The 25931-nt window shown below is 50.5% G+C and overlaps 2 protein-coding genes across 3 annotated transcripts; both read right to left on the reverse strand.

Moving 5' to 3' along the window:
- Positions 1-2512: 2512 nt before the first annotated feature.
- On the reverse strand, positions 2513-9132 carry RFX5 (regulatory factor X5). The gene is made up of 10 exons (XM_079914927.1): positions 8981-9132; positions 7988-8116; positions 7706-7739; positions 7204-7286; positions 6580-6699; positions 6274-6393; positions 6051-6132; positions 5545-5746; positions 5209-5309; positions 2513-5055 (listed from the first exon to the last, which is right to left on the reverse strand). The coding sequence occupies exons 1-10, from the start codon at positions 9112-9114 to the stop codon at positions 4087-4089; spliced, it is 1974 nt and encodes a 657-aa protein (XP_079771053.1). The 5' UTR covers positions 9115-9132; the 3' UTR covers positions 2513-4086.
- Positions 9133-12760: 3628 nt separating this feature from the next.
- Positions 12761-23870, reverse strand: SELENBP1 (selenium binding protein 1). Of its 2 annotated transcripts, XM_079932571.1 has the most exons (14): positions 23822-23827; positions 22775-22841; positions 21980-22065; positions 19406-19462; positions 19148-19260; positions 18677-18862; positions 17889-18009; positions 16477-16659; positions 16019-16197; positions 15481-15559; positions 15264-15385; positions 14918-15010; positions 14633-14751; positions 12764-14433 (listed from the first exon to the last, which is right to left on the reverse strand). In XM_079932571.1, exons 3-14 carry the CDS (start codon positions 21981-21983, stop codon positions 14271-14273), a joined length of 1419 nt encoding a protein of 472 aa, XP_079788697.1. In that variant the 5' UTR covers positions 21984-22065; positions 22775-22841; positions 23822-23827; the 3' UTR covers positions 12764-14270. The 2 variants fall into 2 exon arrangements, with proteins under 2 accessions (XP_079788696.1, XP_079788697.1); XM_079932570.1 differs by lacking the exon at positions 19148-19260 and having other exon boundaries at positions 12761-14433; positions 23822-23870.
- Positions 23871-25931: the final 2061 nt, after the last annotated feature.

Here is a 25931-nt window from a genome sequence, read left to right on the forward strand (position 1 = left end):
GATAAATTCCAGCAAACATAATGTTTAGCACATCGCTGTCCTCATCAGAAAGTAGAAGAGATCACTAGAGGAAGGAAAAATAACATTGAGCTGAAACCTTATGAAGGATGAGTAACGTGCAGTAGGAGAAGCTGACTTGCCCTGGGGACAAATGCCAGTATCATTATTGTGAACAGAGGCTAAGCCCTGGACCTGGCCAAAGCAGGGGAGAAAACCTGGGACTCCTGAATTAAATGGGGACCCTTTTTTCTTTTTTAAAGATAGATTTTATTTTATTTTATTTTATTTTTGGCTGCGTTGGGTCTCCGTTGCTGCGTGTGGGCTTTCTGTAGTTGCGGCAAGTAGGGGCTACTCTTCGTTGTGGTGTGCAGGCTTCTTATAGCTTCTCTTGTTGTGGAGCTCGGGCTCTAGGCGCGCGGGCTTCAGTAGCTGTGGCATGCAGGCTCAGTAGTTGTGGCTTGCGGGCTTAGTTGTTCCGCAGCATGTGGGATCTTCCCGGACCAGGGCTCGAACCCGTGTCCCCTGCATTGGCAGGCAAATTCTTAACCACTGCACCACCAGGGAAGCCCAAATTGGGACTCTTGAAGGGGCTAACACAGTCCCAGGTAAGGAGCACCCTTTGTCTCCTGGCAGAAACAAATGCATATCCTCTCTGGAGGAAAGTACACCCAATTTAGGCCTACTGGATTCCCTTAGATTAAGGAATCTTAATCTAAGATTAAGAGCTCAAAATAGGACCTCAAAATACTAAAATACAAAATATACAAGGAAATAAACTGCCATGGGCAGGAGTCAGCAGAAAACAAAACAACAGATTTAGACATCCAAGATAAGTTACAGAATATAAAATAACACTCCCAACAAACGTCAAAGAATTGGTATCATAGAGACCACATTTTCTAAGCACAAGTGATTAAACTGAAAATCAGTATCAAAAAGATAAAATTTTAAATATCCAGATTTTGGAAATTTATAAAACTTTTCTAAATCATGAATCAAAAAAGTCATAAAGGTAATTTAAATATTCTTAGAACTAAGTAATAATTTAAATACTTTAAACAGAAAAATTTGGAGAATATAGGGAAGTGGGTCTTTCAAAATTTATAATAGGAAAAAGACAGCTTGAAAATTAATTAGATAAAAATTAAGATTAAAATTAAGATGTTGTAAAAGAACCTAACATTAAATCTAAAGAAAGCAGAAGGAAATACTATAGATAAGATTCATAATTAATGAAGTGGAAAACAAATATATAAGGCAGAGGATCAACAAAGCCCAAAGTGGCAGCTAAAATCAGACAAGTAAAATAAATGTCTGGTGTAGTTGGCCAAGGGGGGAAAAAAGAAGATGCAAGTAAACAGAAGAAATGAAAAGGAGGACACAACTACCCAGGGAGCAGAGGCAAAAAGGAACATGGAATAAATTTCATTAAAAAAAAATGACATAAAACGCTCAAAATTCTAGAAAAACATTTTACCTAAATTGACTCAAGAAGAAATAGAAAGCCCAAATAGCCTATAATTATTAAAGAAATTAAATCAATAGTTAAAATATTTCCCACAAAGAAATGCCAGGTTCAGAGGGCTTACCAAGTAAGTTTTATCAAAATTTCAAGGGACAGTTCATTTCAATCTGATGTAAACCCTTCTAGAGAATGAGACAAGAGGGAACAGTCTCCAACTCAGAGGGTGTACAGACCAAAGGAACCATCTTAGAAATCTTACTAAAAACAAAGGCACTGGGACTTCCCTGGTGGCACAGTGGTTAAGAATCTGCCTGCCAATGCAGGGGACACAGGTTTGACCCCTGGTCCAGGAAGATCCCACTTGCCACGGAGCAACTAAGCCCGTGCGCCACAACTACTGAGACTGTGCTCTAGAGCCCGTGAGCCACAACTACTGAGGCCGTGTGCCACAACTACTGAAGCCCGCGTGCCTAGAGCCCATGCTCCTCAACGCCACCGCAATGAGAAGCCCGTGCACTGCAACGAAGAGTAGCCCCTGCTCACCACAACTAGAGGAAGCCTGCACGCAGCAATGAAGACCCAACATGGCCAAAAAATAAATAAATAAATAAAAATAAAGACAAAGGCACTAACCTGTACAAGAATGTTAGTAGCAGCATCATTTGTAACAGCAAAAAACTGGGAACAACCCAAATGTCCACTGATAGGTGGATGGGTAAATTGTGGTTTATGCACTTGAAATATTACATGGATAAAAATGAACAAATAATAGCTATCTACAACAACATGGATGAATCTTAGAAATAATGTTAAGTGAAATAAACAAGCAAACCACAGTGGAGTATTAGGGAATAAAATTTTGTAAAGCTAAAAAGCAAAACTGAACAATACATTTTTAAAGAATATATACATATATGGAAAGATATATATATATATATATATATATATATATATATATATATATATATATGGCAGGTAATTAATAAACACGAAATTAAGGATAGTGGTTACCTCTAGGGAGAAGCAGAAGGATAGGACAGGGTAAGAACACAAGAAATTCAATGGTATTTCTAATGTTTTAATGTACAAATTGGGTGATGGGTCATTTAATTATTATGCTTCATAATTTATCCATTTTAAATATATTCTTTATAGATATCAAACATTACATATTATAATTTTTAAAAATCTGCAATTGTGGAAATAAATGAACAAATGAATGAAGGCTCCCTGAAAGAAAACTGAGAATCCCTGACAGAAGCTACCCTATGCAGAAGACACAGTAGGTCCTCAAGTAATTTCAGCTGGTTTACTGCTTTTTCCAAATACATACCTGGATTCCCTTCCTACTGGTGCTCCCTGATATGTGCAGCTACCCCCTTCCATACACATAGCCTAAGCCCCACAATCCTGGCTAAGTCCTGACACGTACATGACAAGAGACTGACACCTGGTGGATACAGAATGAATTTAATAAAACGACTAGGGAGTAAATCTTGCACTCTGCATGGTGAAAGAGGCAGTAGGGTGGGGAACAGGGAAACAGGAATGAGGAGAAACCTAAAATTTGGAAACAGGAAAAGGAAGGATATCCATCTCTGAGATGTAAAGAAAGGGGACTGTCATCTAAACGAGACTAAAGAGATAGTCCCTAAAGAAGAATGATTTCCCTCTCATTCCTTCTGAGACTGGAACAAGAGGAAAGAGATTATAGCTGCAGTAAGGAAAATGCAAGACTATTTGGAAAAGAGGAAGCAGGTATAGCTGGTCTCAGCCTAGCAAGCTAAAACCACAGGTACTTCATAGCAGTGGCTAGGTGTCAGCTGTCTCCCCAGGAACTCCCCACTCCCAGTTTCCATTTAGGGATCTATGTGATTCTAAGGAGGCTGATCCTGCCCATTTTTCAAAAGGTACAGTCCATGATGTAGAATAAATAAGCAAACTAGCATTTACCAAACTCCTGGCCACAGTGATTGGTTAGGGGCAGGCATGTGACCCAGGCTGGCCTAACCAGAGTGAATCTTAGGGCTTTTGCTACGATTCCTGGCACAAAGATGCCCTCTCTTTCTGGCTGGACATAAATGAGGAAAACGTGTAATCCTAGGAGTGCTGGCAGCCATGAGGTGGACCAGGCTTGATCCTACAGAAGGTAGAACAGCAGGGGAAGAAAATCAATCACGGATTTAGAGACATACTGAGCCACTGGATCAGCTTTACCTGGAGCCAGCACTACCTCTGGACTTTCCAGTCACATGAGCCAATACATTTTTATTTTTAAGCCAGTTTGAGTTAGGTTTTCTATGATTTAAAATGGAAAGATGCCTATCCTATACATTCATCATACTCCATCCCTATATTTCCACAGGATAGCACAGGGATCCAGGTAAGATGGTCAGTACAGATTTATTAGTGACTCTAAAGCCAAGGGTATTGAGCTGGAAAGGTAAGAGGCAAGAACCAGGCACTATGCAAGACAGGGTGCCTCAGCTGTCTATACAGAAGAGAATGAAGAGCCAAGTGAGAAGCAAGTGCAAAGAAGGGCCTCTACTAGGCAGACAGGTAGAGTTAACGTAGCACTCTTCCCCACATACCTATCATGGGGGTGTTGCTTTGGGGTCTTTTCACTCATGGGGTAAGGAGCTTTGAAGCACATGCCCCTTTAAGTCTTTATTACCCTGTGCTGCAGTGTCTACCTCTCCCTTGACCAAATGAAGAGCCTCCTTTTGGCTTCTACTGCCCTTGATGACACTCACTTTCGGGGTGACAGGAGGAATTTTATCTTCTGCTTCTTTGGCATGCCGGGAACTGGGGCCCCTTCCTCCTCTGGAAACAGCACCATCCGCCTGACCTTGGGCAAGCATCTCCTTCTCAGCCTCTCCCATTGGCCCTGGCCTCTCTGACCCTCCAGCTGAGTTGCCTTGCCCTCCAGAGGCCCACGTCTCCAGTGGTAACCTTGAGGACTGGGCAGAGTCCACAGCAGCTGCTGACTTGTCAGGGGTAGAATTCCTTTCCCTACTTCCACCTGATTTTTTTCGAGGGCGCCCCCGTTTTCTTTTGGCATCACTTCCTGTATCCTCTATATCCTGCTTCGTTGCTTTAGCTGGTGGGTCCTGCCCACTGGCCTCACTCACAGGTACTTCAGCTGTCCTCTTCACACCCTTGTCATGGGGTCCCGGGTCACCACCTATGCCCACTTCCCTGTTCTCTGTGCCCCTCGGCTGAGTGAGCCCCCCAGGTGGAGCTTGCCCAGGCCCAGGCCCAGGTCCAGGTCCAGGCAAAGCAGGAACAGTTGGTAAGATCATGTTAATGATGGGCACAGCTGCTTGGGGTCCCCCAGCTCTAGGTGGCAGAGGCAGTGTAGCCATTTTCAGAGTGCTTGAAGAAAGCTTGGGGGCCAGGACGGGTGGAGAGACTCGGATTGGTGGAATAAGCGAGCGAGGGGCCCGAGGGAGAAGCAGAGGCAGCCGGGCCACTAGGGCATTAACCTGTGGGTTATTGGCTGCTGGCGCTGGGCTCTCCACTACACTCTTCTTTCGCTCTCCGCGTGCTGGGAGGGCAGCCCCAGCCCGGGGGTCCAGCTCCTTAGGAGGCTAAAAAGTAAAGAGAAGAACACAAAAAGTGGGAAGACTGGACAGCGGAGGAAGTACAGACACAGGAGGTGAGAAAGTACTGGACCCACTGGGTGAAGGATATACTAAACCCCCAACCCAGGGGAGCCAGGTCAAGGGCATCAACTTCCTCACCTGGGCCTGTCTCTCTGGTCTCTTATGGGCTCCGCCCTCCAGATTCTCTACACCATTCTTGGATTTAGATGACCGTTCCCGAGGGGCATGTTCATCCTCTTCTGCAGAGGTGCCAGAAAAGGTAACAAGGTGAGGAGGAAACAGAATGGAGGAGGGAGGCGATTCTGATTGACTGACTGGTAGAGGCAGGGGAAAGAAGGTGGTCTAAGGTATGTCCTAGAAGGCTCTCTAGGAATAGAAGGCAAATCCAAGGTGTCTCTATCCTAGGATGTGGGAGGGCCTTTGAGGTTGAAAGTGGCTGAGGGTTTCTCAGAACATAAGAGGGGGTCCACTCACCAGCAAGCCCCATAGCCTTGAGCACATTGGCGTGTGCAGATCGGGCAGAGATGAGATGCTGCTGTAGCAGGAAGCGGGCGACCTCAACGATGGAACTGAAGGACCGTTTCAGGATTCGCTCTGCCCAGTCACAGGTCAAGGCACAGGCAGCTTCAACCAGTTCATCTCGAGGTGCTGGGGTTACTTCTGGGCCCATTTCTGGCTGCAGTGGGGAAGGACACGCCCAATCACACTCTGAACAAAGGACCCTCCACCCCTCTCAGACACAGTGTTGACCATAAGTAAGACCAAACTAGGGATGGGAGTAGCCTCTATCAACCCATCCCAGAAACCCACAAATTCTCTCCCTCCTCTGCCTCAGCTGTAGGGTAGGCAGAAGGGCATGTCCTATATACCCAGAAACTGTGTGCAGAATGACCTAGGCTGTGTCAGGCCTCAAAACATCTCCCAAAGTCCTCTGACTTCTACCTTGGAGAGAAGAGTGCAGTTGGAGGGTTGTTACTTACACTCTCAGAGCCCTTTAGGTCAAGTCCGGGCAAGGGCGGCATAGACACCAAGGTCTTCCTTCGTATGCCACTGTAACAATATCTGACGTTTAAGTTAAGGGGCAACCAACACATGGGGGTCTCCAAGCCCCTTAGAAAGGTTGGGCTGTTTCCAGTCCTGTCCCTTCACATACTAAGTTTTCCTCCCCAGGTCCTCTAGCATAACCTCTCCAGTCAAGGATACTTGGACTGGCCCCGGCCACCAAGCCTTCGGGCTTTGATGTCAGGGAAGATCTCTCTGATGATTTTGCCAAAGTTGGCTGTGCTGAGTGGGCGGCAACAGGCGAGACTCTCACAGTACTTCCTGAGTGCGTGGGGAACAGAGTGGGAAGATACTCAGAGAAGGAGGTTTGGGAGTGGGTTCAGAGGGTCCCTGGGGATGAAGGTTGGGAAACGCTTTAAGAAGTCAGGCTCTATCAAGGCAGGGAGCTCTTCAGGGATGAGGGGGTAGTCCTGTGCCCACCATCCCACCCACCCCCCATCCACCCACCGATAGGCATCATAAACACTTTGTTTTGGCAGGCAGGTGTCAGTATGCTCTTCTAGGTGGTTGCGGATCCACCTATAAGCATACATGTACTCCTCATTGCTGAGTGTACTTGGCTCTGAGCTGCAAGAGAAGTAAAAGAGACAAGTATTACTAACATCCCAACAGTTGCCCTGGTTCTATCCAGATTATCACCTCAGTAGTGCTGGACTGAATCAGTTCATCCAGAATCCACCTTTCCCTGGTAAACCAAGGCAGGTGAGGGACTTTTCTTCCCCACTAAGGATACTGTTATGAGGATTCCTATTCACCCTGCCCCTTTTTAGGGAGCCTTTCTTTAAGAATCAGAACCTCTGGGCTTCCCTGGTGGCGCAGTAGTTGAGAGTCCGCCTGCAGATGCAGGGGACACGGGTTCGTGCCCCGGTCCGGGAAGATCCCACATGCCGCGGAGCGGCTGGGCCCGTGAGCCATGGCCGCTGAGCCTGCGCGTCCGGAGCCTGTGCCTGCGCGTCCGGAGCCTGTGCTCCGCAACGGGAGAGGCCGCAACAGTGAGAGGCTCGCGTACCGCAAAAAAAAAAAAAAAAGAATCAGAACCTCTGATATCTAAAATTCTAGCACCAAACCTACCTTTTGTCTCCAGTACTGGGCCCTGAGGGGAGCTGAAGGTAGAGATACAGCTTGTCGTTGTCTGAGAATTTCTGTACATCTTGCTGAGGTAGGGAGGAACAGAGGCAGGAGAAATAATAAGGCCAAGAAGGACCCAAGGTAGGACCCTCTGATCCTCACTAAAAAGTTCAGCTGACGTAGTGACTGGCAGGCTGACAAAGGACCTTAGAAATGATTTGAGGCTGTGCGTTCACTCTGCCCTGAGGAGCCCTTAGGGGCTACCAAGGTGAGAAGGGGAGCGGAGGGGACCACCTCTGATTTTATTTCTATTGGGCTTCTACACAAGAGGTCACAGAGGTGAAGTGAGATGCTCCAGGTCAAAGTGATAGCAAGTTGCAAGGCCAATTATCTTCTGACAGGGTAGACAACACTGACTCGCATAAACCTTTCTTACCCATATCCTCACCATCCTCATCTCCCACCAATTCTGTCTCCCTGTTGCCCTCTTCCCCAGAATACTCACCAGGATTCCCTCTACTTTGTTCTGCACGGCCTTGCTGTGGAGAAGAGAAGAAAGCTGGAGGTCATACACAAGATTTTTCCCCATCCCTATGTCTGACTGCCAGGGAGAGGACGAGGTCTGAAAAGCCTAGCAGGTGCTCAAGTACTGCTACCATGATGAAGAATCTCCCCTGGTCAGATGCACTTGCTTGGGAGGGGGAGATCATCTACAGAGGAAGTGAAGTGCTACAGGGATCTATCCCCAGGTCCGGAACGAGGTTTAGAGGTGGTGATGAGTACTTACGAAATGGTACCTCGGAGCCTCTGAAGGAGGGTGGTGGGTTCCCCTGCCTCTGCACTACCTGAGGGGGCCCTTCCCCCAGTCTTTGGGCTCTTAGCATCAGGTTCATCTTCTGCCATCCCGGCATGAGGGCTGGAGTTGGGAGAAGACAGGACAAGAAGATTTAACTCCCCCCCACCCCGCCCCAAGGCCCCAGGGCACTCCTCATCTCTCTACCCAGGAAGATAGAAAAACAGAAAGAAAGCCTCCAAATTTCCCCAGTGGTCTTTTTCTAAAACTCGCCTTCTCCAAAAATTAGAAATTATTCCATTACTTCTCCAGGGCCATATATACCCAGAGATCTTTGCCATCTCCATTCTATCTGCCCCACCTTTCTGCAGTCTCCTAAATGTGGAAAACTGTAAAGGAAGAGATAGGGGCGATTGGGAATCCACGTTAGAAAGAAAATTTCATTTCTGCCTCTGACCCCATACTGCCCTCCTTCCCCTCAAAAACAACAATAACAACCACAAGACAAAGTTGTTTAATTCTCTAATATGCTCCTCACCACTGAATTTGCCTGGGAGGTCAGAAAGGATACGAACATTTTCTGCCCTTCCAGGCTTGGAAAAAACTGGGCCCAAGTTCTCATTACTTAATCTCGCCACGGCTTCCCCCGCAGCTCCCCCTCCCCACGTCGCCGGCCCCTACGTCATCTCCCTCAACATCCCATCCTGATGCGCGCCCCCACCTCCCTCCCTTCCCCCTCCATTCAATCCCGCGTTGCTGCAAAGTGAGGGGTTCAGGGTAGCGGAACTCCTGGGCTGGGCGTAGGAAACCCGGTTGGGGGAATGGGGTCCCAGATTCGGGGCACGTGCACATGGGTGAAGAAGCAGTTGAAAATACAGCCAAAATCTTTTTCTGCTCTCCTCCCAACTCATATTGCGCCCTCCCTACCTTTGAATAGTCGCCTTCCAACACAAGCAACAATAAAGGTAAGGGAGAAAGAGAAACTACCTCGCAGCCACCTTCACTCCAGCCCAGCCCCACGGTCCTGGCCCAGCGGGCTCGTGCGTTGCTTTATTTTCTTTTTTCTGAATGGCTGGAACAGCCCCGATCTGCCTAGATACTCGGACGGCCTGTTCTACCATTGGTTGTTGCTGCCACCCGGAGACAGAAGGCGCCGGGCTCGCACCGGCGGCAGCTAAAGTCTGCCTGGTAACAGAATCTGATTGGTCAATAGGGGAGGGAAAATCCAAAGTTGGTCTTATTTGAGTCAAGAGGGGGAAGTCCGGGTTAGGTTTCGGTTAAAACTGGGGTCGGTTGGGACTGCCGGTCCCAAGAGGTTCTTCTCTTAAAGGGACCGCAGGACGAAAGACCGGGTGCTCGCCTCCTTCTGGAGCTTTCTTTGCTTTTGCTTTCTCCTTCCGTGTTTCAGTTTTGCCTTCGGTCGTCAGAGCTACAGGAAGAAAAGATTCAATGGATGATAAAATAACTAGAAAATTATAGGTAGTAGTGATGGAAGTTCGCTGTAAGCTCACATTATCCCCTTTTGATGAAAAGCAAGTTGAACCATTCCCCCCAGCCCTCACCAGCCAACACGCATGAAGACACTCACAAGAAACCTGCAAACACAGGCTCACATTCCTCATTGATGGAGGCCGCCAAACCTCAGTAGCTGTACCACGTTAAGCTAAAGTGCCCGTAGTGTTCCTAGGTTTCCCGAGTGTACTTTATCTCCTTCCAAAGAGTTGCTAATGCCTTTGCATCCCCAAAGTTCTGCAGTCAGTGAACACTGGAATTCTGACTAACTTCCCCAGGGGGGTGCTGGATGCCCACATGAATTTTTTCTCCTCAGAGAACATTGTACTGAAAGGTCAAGGGTTCTTCACTCTCTTAGTTAAGGCTTTTTAAGGTCATGAATCAGATGAAAGCAATGAACCCTCTGCCATGAAAAATGCAGGAACAGACCACGCGGTGCATCTAATTTCAGAGGTCACAGACTCAAGGGTAACCACCCTTTGAATGGAGTACAGTATTTTGTTTTGCACAGCAGATATGTTACACCCAAAACTATCAGTATATTTATAGTCCTGACTTATAGTTCTCCAGTCTCATCGTCATTGTGCTTTTGTAAAGAGGACAGCAGTGTTGCCTGATTTCATGACCATCGCCCTTTGCAGCTTCCATTTCCCTACTACCAGCTTCTGTGGGTAGCAGGGGAACCCAGAGGATCGCAGAGTTGGGGAAATAAGGATATACTGGCAGGAAGGTTTTCTAATAACAGCTAAAATTTATTTGTTAACTGTGTGCCAGATACCAGACCAAATGCTAAACACCTCGGTTTGAAGTAGGAACTATTATTGCCTCCATTTTATAGACAAGGAAACAGATTTGGAGAGGTGAAGGGACTTGTCCACAGTTACACTGTTAATTAGTGCTGGAATCAGGATCCAAAGTCAGACAGTCTGCCTTCGGAGCCCATTCTCTCTCTCTTTTTTTAAAATAAATTTATTTACTTTATTTATTTATTTTTGGCTGGGTTGGGTCTTCTTTGCTGCGAGCTGCTGTGCGCGGGCTTTCTCTAGTTGCGTTGAGCGGGGGCTACTCTTTGTTGTGGTGCGCAGGCTTCTTATTGTGGTGGCTTCTCTTGTTGCAGAGCACGGGCTTTAGGGGCACGGGCTTCAGTAATTGCAGCACGTGGGCTCAGTAGTTGTGGCTCGTGGGCTCTAGAGCGCAGGCTCAGTAGTTGTGGCACACGGGCTTAGTTGTTCCGTGGGATGTGGGATCTTCCCGGACCAGGGCTTGAACCCGTGTCCCCTGCATTGGCAGGTGGATTCTTAACAGCTGCACCACGAGGGAAGTCCCAGAGCCCATTCTCTTGAACACTGCTCTAGACTGCATAGATTTGCAGGTGCTCAGATACAAATATGGGTATAGACTGATGGAAAGATACCCCAAACACCACTGTTTGGTATGAAGGGGAATATAGAGCACTTTAACTGGAAAAAGAATTTGGGGTAAATTATGCTGGCTTAGGAATTTGCAGGTGGCAGAGAATAAGTGGAAGCTTTAGCAAAGGGAGAAAAAGTATCATAGCTATGTAAGGGAGATTATTTTGACAGCACTGTAGAAACGTGAGGTTGAGTGGGGAGGCTGGGGAGGTTAGAGATGGGAAAAACAGGCAACTGACTATTCATTTACACCAGGTGTTATGCTAAGAGCTGGGGATACAGAGCTGAATAACGTACAATGGTCCTTGCCCTGAGAAGTAACAATAAAAATTGCCTGATAAGCATCATCATAACAGCAAATATTTATATAGAGCTTAACATGTGCTGAGGATTGTTCTAAGGGCCTCGCATATGTTACATTTTTATCTTGTAGCAACTCTATCAGATAGGATAATCATCTGATAGATTATCCCCATTTTACAGATAAGGAGACTGAGGCATTGAGAGATTAATAATTTGCCCAAGTTTACACAGTTAGTGATGGAGTTAGGATCTGAATTGGGCTGCCTGGATTCAGAATTTGTTCTTAGGTGCTATTATACATTGCCTACTAATACATATTTTTAAAATTTATTTATTTATTTGTTTTTGACTGCATTGGGTCTTTGTTGCTGTGCATGGGCTTTCTCTAGTTGCGACGAGTGGGGGCTACTCTTCTGTCGATATGTTCAAATCAGTATCAGCAAGGTCCACACATTGCATTGCATTTGGTTTTGGTTGATGTTTCTTAAATCTTTCTAATCTATACGCTCTCTCTCTCTCTCTCAATTTATTTGTTGAGGAAACCGGTCATTTGCTCTATAGAATTTCCCACATTCTGCATTTTTATGATTTCACCTTTATAGTGTTTTTAGGATTTTAAAACTTGTTCTTCTGTCTCCTGTATTTCCTGTAAACTGATTGTGAGCTCTGCAGGCTTCATCAGATTAATTTTGGCTTTTTGGCAAGAATACTTCATAGGTGGTGCTGTGTACTTCCTATTACGTCACAGGAGGAACTCTTTTCGTGACGTAAAGATTGAATAGTGTATTCAGGTTTGGTCGCCTGATCTATCCATTATGAAGCACCATTTCAGTCTTTCATTGAATGGTTTTAGCAGCCACTGATGATCATTGCCTGGATCCAATTGTCATTAGAGGTTACAAATTGGTACTATCCAAATTCTGTCACTCCTTCTGAATTTACTAGCTGAAATTCTTTGTTGTTTGGTTGGTTGGTTGTTTTTTTCGTTTTGTGTTTGCGTCAGGTTGGGGGGGCTTTGGGGTTGTGGGCATCGATTTAGGGGCAGTGGTTGATGTCCCGGGGAATGACAGAACATGGAATCCAGCTCCCACAGGCTCTCACACATTGGGGGAGCTAATGCCTACCCCTCCACACAGGGCCGGATCCCCGGGGCCTAACCACCTGGGGTGCTGGTGTGGTGACTCACCAGGACCATGCATTCCTGTCTACTAGCTGAAATTTTGTAAAGGACTTTTCCTCATCAACTATTTGCTTGTCCCAAGGCAAATTCTTTCTGAAGAAGTTTGGTTATTGAAAAGGACAGGGTAGAAACCTAGGATAGACTTCTGTTAAGACCCAGTAAATCCCAAGGCTCCCTGTAATTTAATCATCTTTTATAGTCACTTATTCATTAAGGCACACTATGTGCTACTATCCAAGCTGGGTATTGGGAGGAAGCAGGGATTTTCAATATAATGTGACATATGTTCATGCTGAGGTAAAGTGCAGGAGGCCCCTAACCTGGAGCTGTCAGGGAAGAAGGGCTTTCCCAGGGAAATGGCAACCTGGCCCAGATGGCAGGTAAGGCAGCAGGAGGGAATTGGACTCGAGTTGAGGTAGATGTTTCAGGGAGCATGTTTAAAGACCTCAAAGGGAAAGAAAGTGTAATACATTCTTGGGGGAGGCCTGGCCATCTCGGGGGTCTTAGACTACTCCAGTGTTTAAAACAAAGACACCTTTGCGGAAGACTGAAAAGAATGTAGATTAATACCTGAATGTTACTTGGTACTGTCTTGGGTAGAGAGTAAAGAAGTCAATAGAATTACTGCTTGGGGGCTTTCCTGGTGGGGCAGTGGTTAAGAATCTGCCTGCCAATGCAGGGGACATGGGTTCAAGCCCTGGTCCGGGAAGATCCCACATGCCATGGAGCAACTAAGCCCGTGCTCCACAACTATGGAGCCTGTGCTCTAAGGCCCGCGAGCCACAACTACTGAGCCCACATGCCACAACTACTGGAGCCCGTGCGCCTAGAGTCCACGCTCCGAAACAAGAGAAGCCACCGCAATGAGAAGCCTGCGCATGGCAGCGAAGAGTAGCCCCTGCTCACCGCGACTAGAGAAAGCCCGCGTGCAGTGACGAAGACCCAACGCAGCCAAAAATAAATAAATAAAAATTAAAAAAAATTATCTTAGAATTACTGCTTGGCTGCTGTCTCTTAGGTTCCTGAAACTTCCATCCCATTCCTCTTATAAACAACTAAAGACTTACTGCAGAGAAAGGAGGCATCTCTGATTTGGGCAAGGTTCTAAAACACTGTCCAGGTGAGGAAACAAGAACGCCAGGGCCTAGTGTGTTGGGTTGGTTACCTTGATGTTCCCAGCCCTCCTGCCCCATCGTGTTCCTGTCTTCCAGGTAGGAGGTGACACACCTAACCTCCTCAGAACAGTGTGTTCAACTGATGGCATCATCTACGTCAGGGGTCTAAGGTACCTCCTGTGTGTGAGGGGGCACATTACATCCTCCTGGGGGTGGTGGGTGAGATTTTAGGTTCATTAAAAGAAAGCACGAATTAAAAAACAAAAAAAAAGTTTAGGAACACTGATTGACAGCTTCCTTCCTGTCAGCTTTCCTTGTGACGACCACCTCCATAATCTTCAGGTTCTGTCTGGCCATAAAAGTGAGATTCTGGCGCCCTTAGCATCGTGCTGTGATCACTGGTATGAACTAGTCATCATAACCATCCCACACCCTGGTCCTCTTCAGGACTTTCCCGTGCAAGATACAGAGGGTCGGCAGAGGAGGAGTCGTAGGCCCGGTGCCCCCAAAGACAAGGGGATCTCAGCAAAAGGTTCACCAGTTTATATCTTAGTGAAATAATTTCCAAGAGCTCAGTGAGCAGCTCGCAGCAGTGGTGGGTAGCTAGAGACACGGCTCAATTCGTTTCAACAGCCTGAGTTTGGCTTTGGGAGGACAAGCTGCCGAGGGTCGGGGACTGAGAGAGCAGAGCGAAGCCGGTTCCCTCCAGAAGTGAGGGCGCAGGGTGTGGAGTGGGGCTATAGAAGGAGTGGACTTCAGAGCCAGATGTCAGAGCTGCAGTCGCCCCCAGGGTAGCGGAGCTCATGGGCCAGGGCTGGGCCGAGGGGCTCCTTCCCAAAGTCTACCAGGAAGTTGGGGTTCAACTTCAGCCCTCCCTTTACTGTGTCTACATCGATCTGCAACATCACAGAGCCTTCCCTGGTAGAAACAGGAGGGAGAAGAAAGAGGTCAGAGGGGGCCCGTCCCCTTCCCCCAAGAATTAGGTAAGTGTGAGGGCAGGGAGAGGGGTTCCCCAGGAGGCCGCAGAGTCTGGAAGCGGAGCCAAGGAGTCTTCAGAAAGCCAAACCCCTCTGGGAGGGGAGGGCTGGGAGGGGAGCCCAGGCTGTCCACTTCTTACCTGATGAGATCAGGGTAAAACTGCTTGTCCCAGGCACTGTACAGCGACGTGGTGACGTACAGACGCTTCCCATCCAGGCTAAGCTGGATCATCTGAGGGCCTCCGGCCACTTGTTTCCCCTTAGGAAAACCAGGGGTCAGACCCCAGGGTTACATACAGATCCTAGGCGGGAATCAGTGGCACCACCCAAACCCCAAGGACATGCTCAGCCGCTGCCCAGCCCCCTCCCCCATACTTCTCCAGAACAGATCTGAGGGGCCCACAAGCACGCGGAGAGATCCTCACCTTGACCACCAGGGGCTCTGGCTGGGATTTTAGCTCCTGGTCCTCCAGCACCTGCACGGGGCCTCCCTTAACAATGCTGCCCCCGAGGAAGAGCTGGGTGGGGAGGTACACAGCATAAAGGAGGACAGTGGTGGGAGGTTAGGACATTGCAGGAAGAGAGCCCCACTCCCTCACGTTCCCCGCGTCTAGCCACGATTCCCCGTGGTCCTGGCCTGAACCATCCCTCAGCCCCCATCTTTGCTTTTCCTGCACCTCCCTTATCATGCCCCAGCCAGTTCATACCCTCCACCTCATGCCCAGACTTCTACCTCCTCCCTCCTTTCCTCTCCATCCTGCTAGGACCCACCTGTCCCGTGAGGCGGGGCCTCTGCGGGTCAGAGATGTCATACTGCCGCAGATCCCCATGCAGCCAGTTGCTGAAGTAGAGGAAGCGGTCGTCCAGGGACAGCAGGATGTCAGTGATCAGGCCTGGGTGGGGGGTTGCAGTTCAGAGGCACCTTAAGATTCTTGTTCCCCAGCCTGAGAATCAACCTTCCAATTCCCACACTCCCCTGAGCACTCACCTGGCATTTCAGGCAGCATCCAGCCCTTCACTTTCTTGGGGGGCACCTGGATCACCTTCTCCACTGACCAAGTACCTCCCTGCGTTGGGGTCAAGAGGCAGAGAGGTGAGCCTGTCAGAGCTGGGCAATGAGTGTCAGATCTGGGTCTCGCCAAGGCATACTGTCTACAGGGAGAGAGTAGATGCAGGGCCTTCTTGCCACTAGGGTCTAACCCCCATGCAAACCCCTTGAGGCAGGGATCATGTCTGCTTCACCACTGTATTCCCAGCACCTAACACAGTGCCTGACTCACTAAATATTTTTTGAATGAATGAATAAATAAATATAGCCAGTTAGGGCTTAGGGAGAAATTAGCCTAGGACTGAGAGGAGGCAGGCAGGGCAGGTGGCCTTGTTTTTTATTCCTGGGAAGTCTGGGTTGGTGGAGCCAGGCAGAGGAGGCCTGGGTCACTCCTAGGGAGAAGGGAGCGTCATGGCTATGGCAGCTGGGCAGAGTGCTGACAGGACTGCCAGGAGGAGAGGGCTAGAGTGCACGTCACCTCATTCTTATAGAAGCGCTGGATGTTGGAGCTGAGGGCACAGCCCACGAAGCCCTGATCAGCGGCCGGGTTGTGCAGGAAGCGGACCTCCAGGGGGATGAGGCCGTCCTGTAGAGTCAGGGTCTGCACCATCTCATGGCGCTGCCAGTCCCACACATGTAAGTGGTTCCCATACAGCCCTGGGGTGGGGATGCAGCCGGAAGATGGAATCAGGATCAGGGCGGGAGGGCATGGGCCAAGGCTGGGGCACAGCACAGGGGAGAAGGTTGAAAGATGGGCTGGATTATCAGAAGGACACTTGAGTAGTCAGAGCACTCAGCACATCCTGTATCATCACCGCAAGAGTCTGGGGTCCACAAGAGGGAAGTAAGAGGGCTGGAGAGTAGGGGTTTGGAATAGAGAGCAGGGGTTCGTGTGACCAGGCTCCTGCCAGCCCACGGGGAGTGGGGGATTCTCACCCGCCTCAACATCAGCGGGGTTGAAGCCATCTCGTAAGACGTTGGGAGCTGCCCATTCAGTGCTGACCATGACATTGTGTCGAGGCTGGTACCAGAAGTCATAGCCCATAGGCGCGGCACCTCCAGGCCGCTCCCACGTGCCCTTCACCTCAAATGTCTCTCCATCCAGCAGCACAAAACCCCCTGAGCAGGGAAGGAAGTAGGGTGGTAGGTAGAGTTGGTGGAGGTGCGACCCGCACCCAGCCCTCACCCCCAAGGCCTGTCCAAGAGGCTCCAAGCCCATTGCCTGGTGCCCCTCCTCCCACTGAGTTTGCCTGATCCTTAAATTCAGGAGCTGAATTTGGATACCTGTCCAAAGGGTCCCACCCAGAGGGCCGGGTAAGAAGTGGGGACTTACTCTGATGCCCCTACCTCCCATCAAGTTCATCCCTCTCCCAGACCACAGGGTAAATTTTTCCTCCCTTGAGCCAAGACCTTCTGGGACTCTATACCCTGTGCTTCCTTTGCCTAGCCTCCTACTTTCAGGGTAGAGTTCCTGCCAGAGTCTAGACTCCATTCCGCTCACTCACTCCATTTTTTTTTAGAGAGAAAATTATATTTATCTATAATTCCACATGAATGCCCACTATGTTTTTCCCCAGCTGAATATGTCATGACACCTTGCCACTTCTTTGCAAATGTAAACAGATGTCTACTCCTAAGTGTTCTTAAATCTAGGAATGTCATGCATCCCATCTCCTGGAAAAAGCACTTAAATAGAGTCTAATGCAGTCACCTTAACTGGATGACCTTAACTGATACTTCACTCCAAGCCCTTGGATGGGGAGTTCTGGTGAAATACGTAAGGCCGGGAGAGAAGCAGCACAGCATGGTGATTAGGACATAGATTCTGGAGCCACGTTGCTGGGTTTGAGTTCCAGCTCTGTGACTTAACAGCTGGCTGACTTTGGGTAAATTACTTAGCCAGTCTGTGCCCCAGCTTCCTAATCTGTAACACAGGGATCACAGTAGCATCTATCTCATAGGTTGTGTCTGGCACATAGTAGACATTTTATGTGAAAGCTCTGATCATACCATAAATGAGAAAGTGGCTGTGACAATTAAGGATCTCAAGGACTGTGAGATTTGCTCATGAACTCACGAAGGCCGATATTAAATGCACGTGTTTTCTGGGGCCATGTCTGTACTTGCTCACGTTTCCCACGGCAGACAGTTCTGACTATAACTTGTACGTGAATTCATCATTTAAGGTTCACCTTCATAAAAATAATTGAAACAACTGAAGTTACTTGACTATAGTTTAAATATTGGATGAGACCCTGCCCTCTGGTTCTCCCTGGAAGGTCATTCCATCCCTCCCTCAGTTTGGGATCTGCTTCCCTCACAGATGTGCCTACAATGCTGGCAGGTACCTTTGCCATTGCCCTTGGGGTCTCCCAAGGAACTGATCATCACGTCCCCACTGGCCAGGCAGTGGGTGGTGTGGAGGTAGCCCAGGTCACACTTGGCATGGATGTCCTTGGGCTCAACAACCTGGAAAGGGTAAGGAATGGCATCAGAATCTTACAGGGCCAGGAGTCCCCATTCCTCACTCCTCTCCTCCCACACTTCTATCTACTGACCCTACCCTCTTTTCCTCTGAAACATAGACACAATTTTCCCTGCAGGAATACAGGAAAGACTGAGTCTGCAGAGCAGCAGGGGCATCACAGAGACTGATAACTCCCCAGCAGAAAACATGGACTTCTCTCACCCTGCCTGTCTTGAGGGCACTCACAGCCCTTTGAGACCATAAGCTCCTCCCAGGCTGGGAGGACGCCAGTGTCAACTTTGTATCACCAGCGTCCAGCAGTGAGTGCCTGGCACAAAGAAGGCACTCAACAAAGTGTTGAAAGGAAGGATCAGAGGCTCCCGCCTAAGGAAAGCCCTGGGCTCCTAACTGGCTGGGGCAGAAATGGCTCCTTCTCCAGCTCGGAGTGAAAAACGAGAGCCTCCTTCCTCCCCTGTGGTGCCCCTGGGTGATGATGACCCAGCACACCTGGTAACTCTCCTCCAAAGTCTAGCCCCACTCGCTGCTGTTGAGCCCCAACCCTGCACAAGAGCTGGAGGGAGCTGCTTTAGGGGCGGCTTCCTTGCCCACAGGCTGCCCTGGGTGGCGGGCACATTAGGGGCCCAGAGCCGGCTAGGGCAGAAGACGTGCCTTGTGCAGTCTCGGAGCACGGGGCTCGGTGCCCACATCCACCACATAAATTCGGGAGGAGATGAGACTGGGCAGCAGCAGCTTGGTGCGCGACTTGGTGCTGTCCCCGAAGCAGCTGCTGCAGGTGTTCCATCCTGAGTGATGCAGCTCGTCCTTCAGGTGGGGCATGGGCAGCCGGTGGATGACCTAGGATAGGAGAGCGGGCAGGGGTGGTGCTCACCCAGACCACGCTTCTGCGCGCTTACGGAGAAGGGGCCCTCTGGACCCATTTCATCCCGGTAGCACAGCACAGACTTCATTTTCAGCACTGCCCTCGCCCATGGGTGGTGGGGGGGGTGCCCTTGTGCAGTGAACAGCCTGAACAACCATACCCAGGGAGGGTGAAGAAAGATGGAGCAGGGAAAGGGCACTGCCAGGGCCAGGGCTAGAGGAGGGGTCTGAGGGTCCTCTGGTGCCCAAGCCCCACCTCACCTGGCAGTACTGGGGAGACTTGGGGTCAACGTCCACAGTGGCCAGATAATCCGGGGCCTCAGTGTTCGTGTTTCGGTAGATACAGGGCAGGTAGACAATCTCCTCCCTGGGTCCTAGAGGGTAGAAAGCAGGTGGTGGGGTGGGCAGGGTGGGGACGAGGGCCGGGGCAAGGCAGGGTGTGTGTCAGCAGTGGAATCGGTAGCAGGCACTGGCTTGCCTACTCCTGGGGGTGCTGGCTCTCAGTCTTCCCACACTTACCTTTCATGGCCTCCAGAGGTGAAGGGTAGCCAGGTCCACACTTCCCGCATTTCGTAGCTGTGGAAACAATGGGGCATGCTGGCCGCACCGCGCTCTGGAGGATGAAGGCTCCTTCCTCACATGCTGCAACCCGAGCCCCCCAAACCCCCGGCCGCCACTGGCCAAGGCAGGGGCACTGTCTCAGGTCCCCTCCAGACCCTCAAAACCCTGATGAGTGTGTGGGGATGGCGGGAAGAGCTGCAGAGCTATGACCTGAAGGTGCACAGACCCTTGAGCAGGACCCAGCGGAGGCAGGAGAAGGGTGAGTGCAGGGGAGGCGGTGTGGTGCAGTGGTTATGACATTGACTTGGGCCCCAATCCCAGCTGGTCACTGACTAGCCAGGGGAGCTTAGGCAAATCACCTAACCCCCCTGGCCTCAGTTTCCACATCATCTGTAAAAAGAAGGTAATAAGAAGACCACATGGGCTTTTATGAGAAAGAAACAAGAAGCTGCAGTCAAGTGTGCAGCTCTGTACTTGCCCGGTAGGAGCCCGTAAACCCTGGCTGTTCTTGAGGAATAGCCATCAGGGAGTGACGGTGGTGCCCGTTCAGCTCCTTTCACTGAAAGGTATCTAAACCAGGAGCTGGAACACTTCCTGCTTCCCTCCCCTCTGGGTCCTGACCCCAGGCTGCTGGCCAGAGCCTGGGTTATATAACCAAGGGTCTGGTAAGGGAGAGGAGGCTGAAGTTCAAGGCTGCAGGACGGATACTAACTGAATGTCCTTAGACCAGTTTCTACCCCTGGGTGGGCCCCATCCACTTACTCTATCTGTAAAGCAAGTTGTTTGGCCCAACCCTGGAAAGCTCAGAGGCCCACCCACCAGAGCTGTAGGAAGTGGCCCTCCTTGTCCCCTGAAGTCTGGCAAGAGAAGCCAGTACGTGGATGTACGGGACCAAAGTCAGGAACCAAAGTCAGTCGCTGAGAAGGAGGGCTGCCACCAGGCGTTAAGCATCAGGATTTGCCGCCTAACCAGGAGGAAAGGCTGAGGAATAAACAGAGGGAGCTGTAGGCCAAAAGAAATCCTGGAGTGGAGTTCACAGGACTTGACACTGCCTCCCTGCCTGGTCCCATGGCCAGTCCGGCTACTGGCCCAGAATCGAGCCTCCACTGGTGTCTGGGCTCAGGCACTCAGCCAGGGAGCCAGGTCCCCCTACTTGCAGCGGCCAAGTGACTTAGGAGGCTGAGAGGCAGCAACAGCATTTTTGAGTCCAGAAGCGTGGTGTCAAGGTCCAGGTGTGACATCTACTCTCTCCATTTTCTCCCCTTTGTTCACCTAAAAGGGGTAATAATATCTTACCTTCTTCTCTAAGTGGCTATGAAGGCCAAATAAGACAAAGTATTCAGAAGTACTTTTATTAAGTGAGAGGTGTTGTATAAATATGAGTAGCGCTGTGCCAGAAATCCCAGGCAGTGCCTGGTGCCCAGAGAGAGGGCTGGGGCTGGGATGGGACACGGTGAGGTCCAGTCCAAAGGAATTAAGGAGACTTGTTCTGCTATACGACCAAGCTGTGTCAGGGTTTGGTACAGGAGGTGAGGCGGAGGGGAAGGAGATTCAAAACTCCGAGACATCAAGACAGAGATGCAAAATCTGCAAAACCAGAAACTGAGAGAGAAGTAAAGGTATGAAAGAGGCGTGTGAAGGAGGTACTGCCCCTCAGCACCATCTCCCCGTCCCACACGCTAACTGCCGCATCCCGTACAGCATTTCTGAGAGTCAGGGTCAGGCCCTGCGTGCCACTCGGGCCCCACTGAGCATCAGTCCTCTTTCTGGGGGAACATTCCCCCTGTCTTAAGCATCTCAAGCAAGATCTCTGAACACCTTTGGGGCTGAGATGAGCCCAGGGAAAGCTCATTGGGTTTTCCCAAGGCCAGGCTGGTTTGTTGGGCATTCTGCCAGAAAAGACCCAGATCCACAGGGGGCAAGGACCTCAGTACTCCCAGCCAGACGCAGACTCTTCCTCAGCCTGACATCCAGGAGTCCATGGATGGAGGAGTTGGAGGACTTGGCGGACTGAGAGGGTGGGACGCACTGAAACAGCCCCTCTCCCACCGCGAGAGAGGGGGGCTCCCTGATTTCCCTCCCAAAGTGATTGGTGGGGCAGGGTAGCTAAAGAGCAACCTGGTCACAGAGGCCTGGGTTCCCTACTCCCTGCAGTAAGAAGTTGGCTTAGGGCTGAAATCAGGGTTGTCTGTCTCCTATGGCAACAGACAGAGAGATAGAGCTCCTCCTAAGTACCCCTATCCTTATTTTCTCAGCTGCAGAAAGGCTCCCTGGCCGCAGGCTGCAGCTGGGGAGCGGCGGGGTGGGGGGGAGCCCAAAGTCACCCTTCCCAGCAGTCCCTCTGCCTTCCTTCCCAGACGCCTCCAGCACTTCGGCGAAGCTGGGAAATGCAGGGGTGGGGGTGGGGCGGGGCCGGTGGAGCGGAGCCTGGCGCTCCCTCTCCTAACCAGCTCCCCCTCCAGGTTTTCTGTCACTTTCTGCGGGGCGGGCCATTGGTGGGCAGCGACGGTTGTCAGAAGCCCCCCTCCTTACCCATGCTGCTTGCTGGTGCGCTTTGCTCCCGACGGGTCTGCCAGGAGTGCACAGAGACGGAGGGCTGTGCTGGTGTCCGAGGCAGGCTACGCGGGGAAGGGGCAAAGGGACGGAATTTATACCACCAACTGGGGGTGGGCGGGGAAGGGGGAGGGCCCGGCCGCCGCCCGGAGTGGATGATGGATAGCTCCTGGGCAGGGCGCTCTCAAATGGCCTGGGCGGTTGTGTTTGAGTTACTGGCTGTGTGCTTGTATGTGTGTATAAGTGTGTGTGCGCAGGTGCCTGTGCATGTGCAGATATATGCTGTGCCTGCGCACGTTTCTCTTTAGTGGAGTGGGTGCCTGGGCATGTGCGTTTGTGTGTGCTTGCTCCTGTGTACCTGGGTGTTTCCTGCGTGTGTACTTTTATGCATGTGCCTGCATGAGTGTGTATCTGTGTCTGTGTGCCTGTGTGAGGGTGCTTGTGTGTAAAAACCTGTGCTTGTGTATGTATGTGTGCCTGTGCATGTCGGTGTGTTCCTGAGTGCGTGCCTGCCAGAATATTTATGCCTGTGAGGGCATGTGCATGTGTGCCTGTGTGTGTGTGTGTGTGTGTGTGTGTGTGTGTTTGCGTGAGCGTGTATGTGCCAAGTTCCTGGGTCTCTAAATGCTCATCTCTGTACTTGGACCTGTCTCTTGGCATTTAGGGGCACCGAGGGCTGTGGGCCCATTTGCTCCTGCAACCACAGCCAGGGTCAGCCTTCTCCTAAGACTGCTTTCTTATTCCAGACAACCATGTTCCCCAAGGACTGCTCACCCATGTCTTCCTGCCAGGGCAGGGTCGTGTGTCCAGGTTCCACTTTCTCCAGACCCATCCTTTTGAGCTTTGAAGTGGAAGGAAAGTTGGCAGTGCCATTATTACCCTCTACTACCCTTATAAACCTCAGAAGGTGAAAGTGCAATGCCTCCCCCTCTTCTCCCAGCCTGGTGCCTCAATAGCTCCCCAGGGCAGGGTAGCAGGGCCCAAGGGTAGCCCAGCCTGATGCCGCTGTCCCTAGCTGACCCTGACAAGCCATAAAACTCAGGTTCTCCATCTATCCAGGAGAGAGTCCTCCACCTGGAGGATTCCATGACTGCTGAGCCTGCTCATATAGTGTCCCAGCCTCTCAGGCAAATGACAGCTACTTGCTGAAGAGCTGAGGCAGGGTTGAGGCCTGATCCCTTTAACTTTCTCTGGGGCTGCCGTCATCCAGGGAGCGAGGGTTTAGAGAGCTGGACAAGGGGACCCACACAAATTGCTCTCCATCTTGAAGCCGAGGGTCCCCTCTTTCCTCAAAGTTGGCCACCTGACCAGGGTAACCCCTGCCCCACTCTTCTAGGAGCCTGCTGGCTCTGGTCCACAGAAGCCACTTTCATCTCCTTGGATGAAAGCTCTGGGGTGGAGTTTTTATTGGATAGTGAAAGGAACAAACTTTGGGCATGAGATCACCTGTAGAAAAGAGCCACGAGGTTTCCAAACCAGAGTGGAGGGTAGGAGAGCAAACCTGGGCTTCAGTGTGATGGGTTTCTGTCCTCCTGTTTCCCATGGATGAGGGATCATTTGCCCACAAAGGAAGATGCCCTGTGGCTGCCCAGGGCAGGGGTCCTCCCTTATCCCCTCATCCCCAGTGTCACTCAACCCCTCCTGGCTCTTTCCTTCTTCTACACCCTAGCCATTTTACTGTCAGCCAGGCAGCTATCAGAGTGAGCCTCGTGGGTGCAGCTGCCCCACAGGGGTGGCCCCTGAGGACTGGTTCTTTGCCTGTCTCCAATCACCCTACCTAATCCCTCTGGCCCTCCTCCTCCTGAGGTCTCCATCACCTACCTCCTCTCTACTCTTCTGCTTTTTGGCTTCAGGTAGCCCAACATGCAAGATCTGAAAGAGAAAGAAACCCCATCCCCACCGTCTTATCAAAAGTTCTTAAGTCCAGGGCTTCCCTGGTGGTGCAGCGGTTGGGAATCCGCCTGCCAATGCGGGGGACACGGGTTCGATCCCTGGTCCGGGAAGATCCCACATGCTGCAGAGCAACTAAGCCCGGGCGCTACAGCTGCTGAGCCTGCGCTCTGGGGCCCGCAGGCCACAGCTACTGAGCCTATGCACCACAGCTGCTGAAGCCTGCGCACCTGGAGCCCATGCTCCGCGGCAGGAGAGGCCAGCGCAATGAGAAGCGCATCGACACAACTAGAGAAAGCCTGCGCGCAGCAACGAAGACCCAATGCAGCCAAAAATAAATAAAATAAAAAAAAATTAAAAAAAAAAAGTTCTTAAGTCCAAAGAAGTTGTTATTTCAGAGCTGTTGCAGACTCTGTCACCGACTGCAAGTTCTTTCATGCCCTGTGGCTCTGATCTGGCAGGCCTCTGCGGCTCCTCTTTGGCACCCCTAACCTCCTGCTGTGGCTTTCTTCCAGAATTCTTACTCCAGAGCCTGCAGGGTGCTTGGGGAAAGCTGTCCCAATCCAGGCGGCAGGTGGGGGGAGTCCAGGGTCAGGGTTCAGGCTGATGACTGAGAAGCGCCCATGGTATACTTGCTTCTTTTGACATGAACAGGGCTTGGGCTTCCACCGTGAATGGTACCCCCATCAGCATGGGATCTCCTGAGCATCCCTAATACTGCTTCTCAGGAATTTCAGGGCTGCCCTTCCCTAGCCAGAGGCCAACTAGAGTTGGGCGAGTTGGACTTCAGCTCAGATCTGCTAACCAGGGAGGCCCTGCACGGCGCCCCGACACCGGGCATCCCCCAGCCTGAAGCAAGGTGCTTGGGAAGGCTGGCGGGGTGGGTGTGGCCCACGTTCCTTCTGTTCCTTTCAAGCCCTAGAGAAGCACAGTAAATATTGGAGGGGATAGGTTATCGAGTTGACAGTTGGACAGCCAGGCGATTATGTAACTGCTGCCTGAACTTTGGCTGGGCCTCCACAAACAGGAAATGGGTTCTCAAGGCCACGGTGGGTTCTGGAGCCTCAGCTGCACAGGGAGGGCGCAGGGCGCTTACGGTTCCCTCCTTTTCTTCCACCCTCAGCCTCTTTAAACAGGCCCTGAAATCACTGATGGGGAAATGGGGAAGTGAGGGAAGAAGGACTAAACCCAGCGAAGGGAAAGTAGAGGAGATGATGAAGTCAGAGTCTCTAAGAATAACTTCATGTGTTAAAAAAAAAAAGAAAGAGAGAAAGAAAAAAAAAACTTGGTGTTCTTCATCTCTAGCAAAACAAAAATGACAGGGAAGCAGTAAGTCCGCTCCAGAGTGATAATGGGGAGAAAGGAAAGTTAACTTGTGAAACCACCTCCCGTGCACTAGCCCTTGCCTGCAGCACCCAGTTTAACCCTTGACACCACCCAGTCTTGTAAGTAAAGCACCCTCCTTTCACTCACGAAGAAACTGAGGCTCAGAGAGGGCCAAGGCTTCTGACAGATGGCAGAGCAGGATTTCCACCCAGGTCCGCCTGACTCTGGAGCTCACAGTTTTTCTAATCAATCCTTGGCGTTTTTGTGTTTTGTTTTGCTTCGTTTGGTTTCAGGAGGAGGAGGGTGGGGAGCAGAAGAACAGAAGGAATGTGGAAAGCTCTGATGTTTTGTTTCTTGGAAACCTCAGAACAGAGAAACTTTTTCTCGGAAAGGGGGAGAGGAGTGAGGAAGCAGATGTCTACAGCTTGGAGCTGTGCGGTCTTGGTAGGGGGAGTGGTGGAGACCCCCCCTGTGCTCTGGGAAAGACTGGGAGCATAGACATCTAAGTAGCAGCTGTGGTTACCTCTGGAGAGACGCAATGGAAGGAAGGTGATGATTTTCCATTTTTTCTTTATATGCTTCTGGATTTTAAAAGATAAAAAGCATGGGGAATTCCCTGGTGGTCCAGTGGTTAGGACTCTGCGCTTTCACTGCAGTGGCCCGGGGTTCAAGCCCTGGTCAGGGAACTAAGATCCCACAAGTTGTGTGGTATGGC

This window comes from Stenella coeruleoalba (genome assembly GCF_951394435.1).
Source record: "Stenella coeruleoalba genome assembly, chromosome: 1".
Lineage (NCBI taxonomy): Eukaryota > Metazoa > Chordata > Mammalia > Artiodactyla > Delphinidae > Stenella > Stenella coeruleoalba.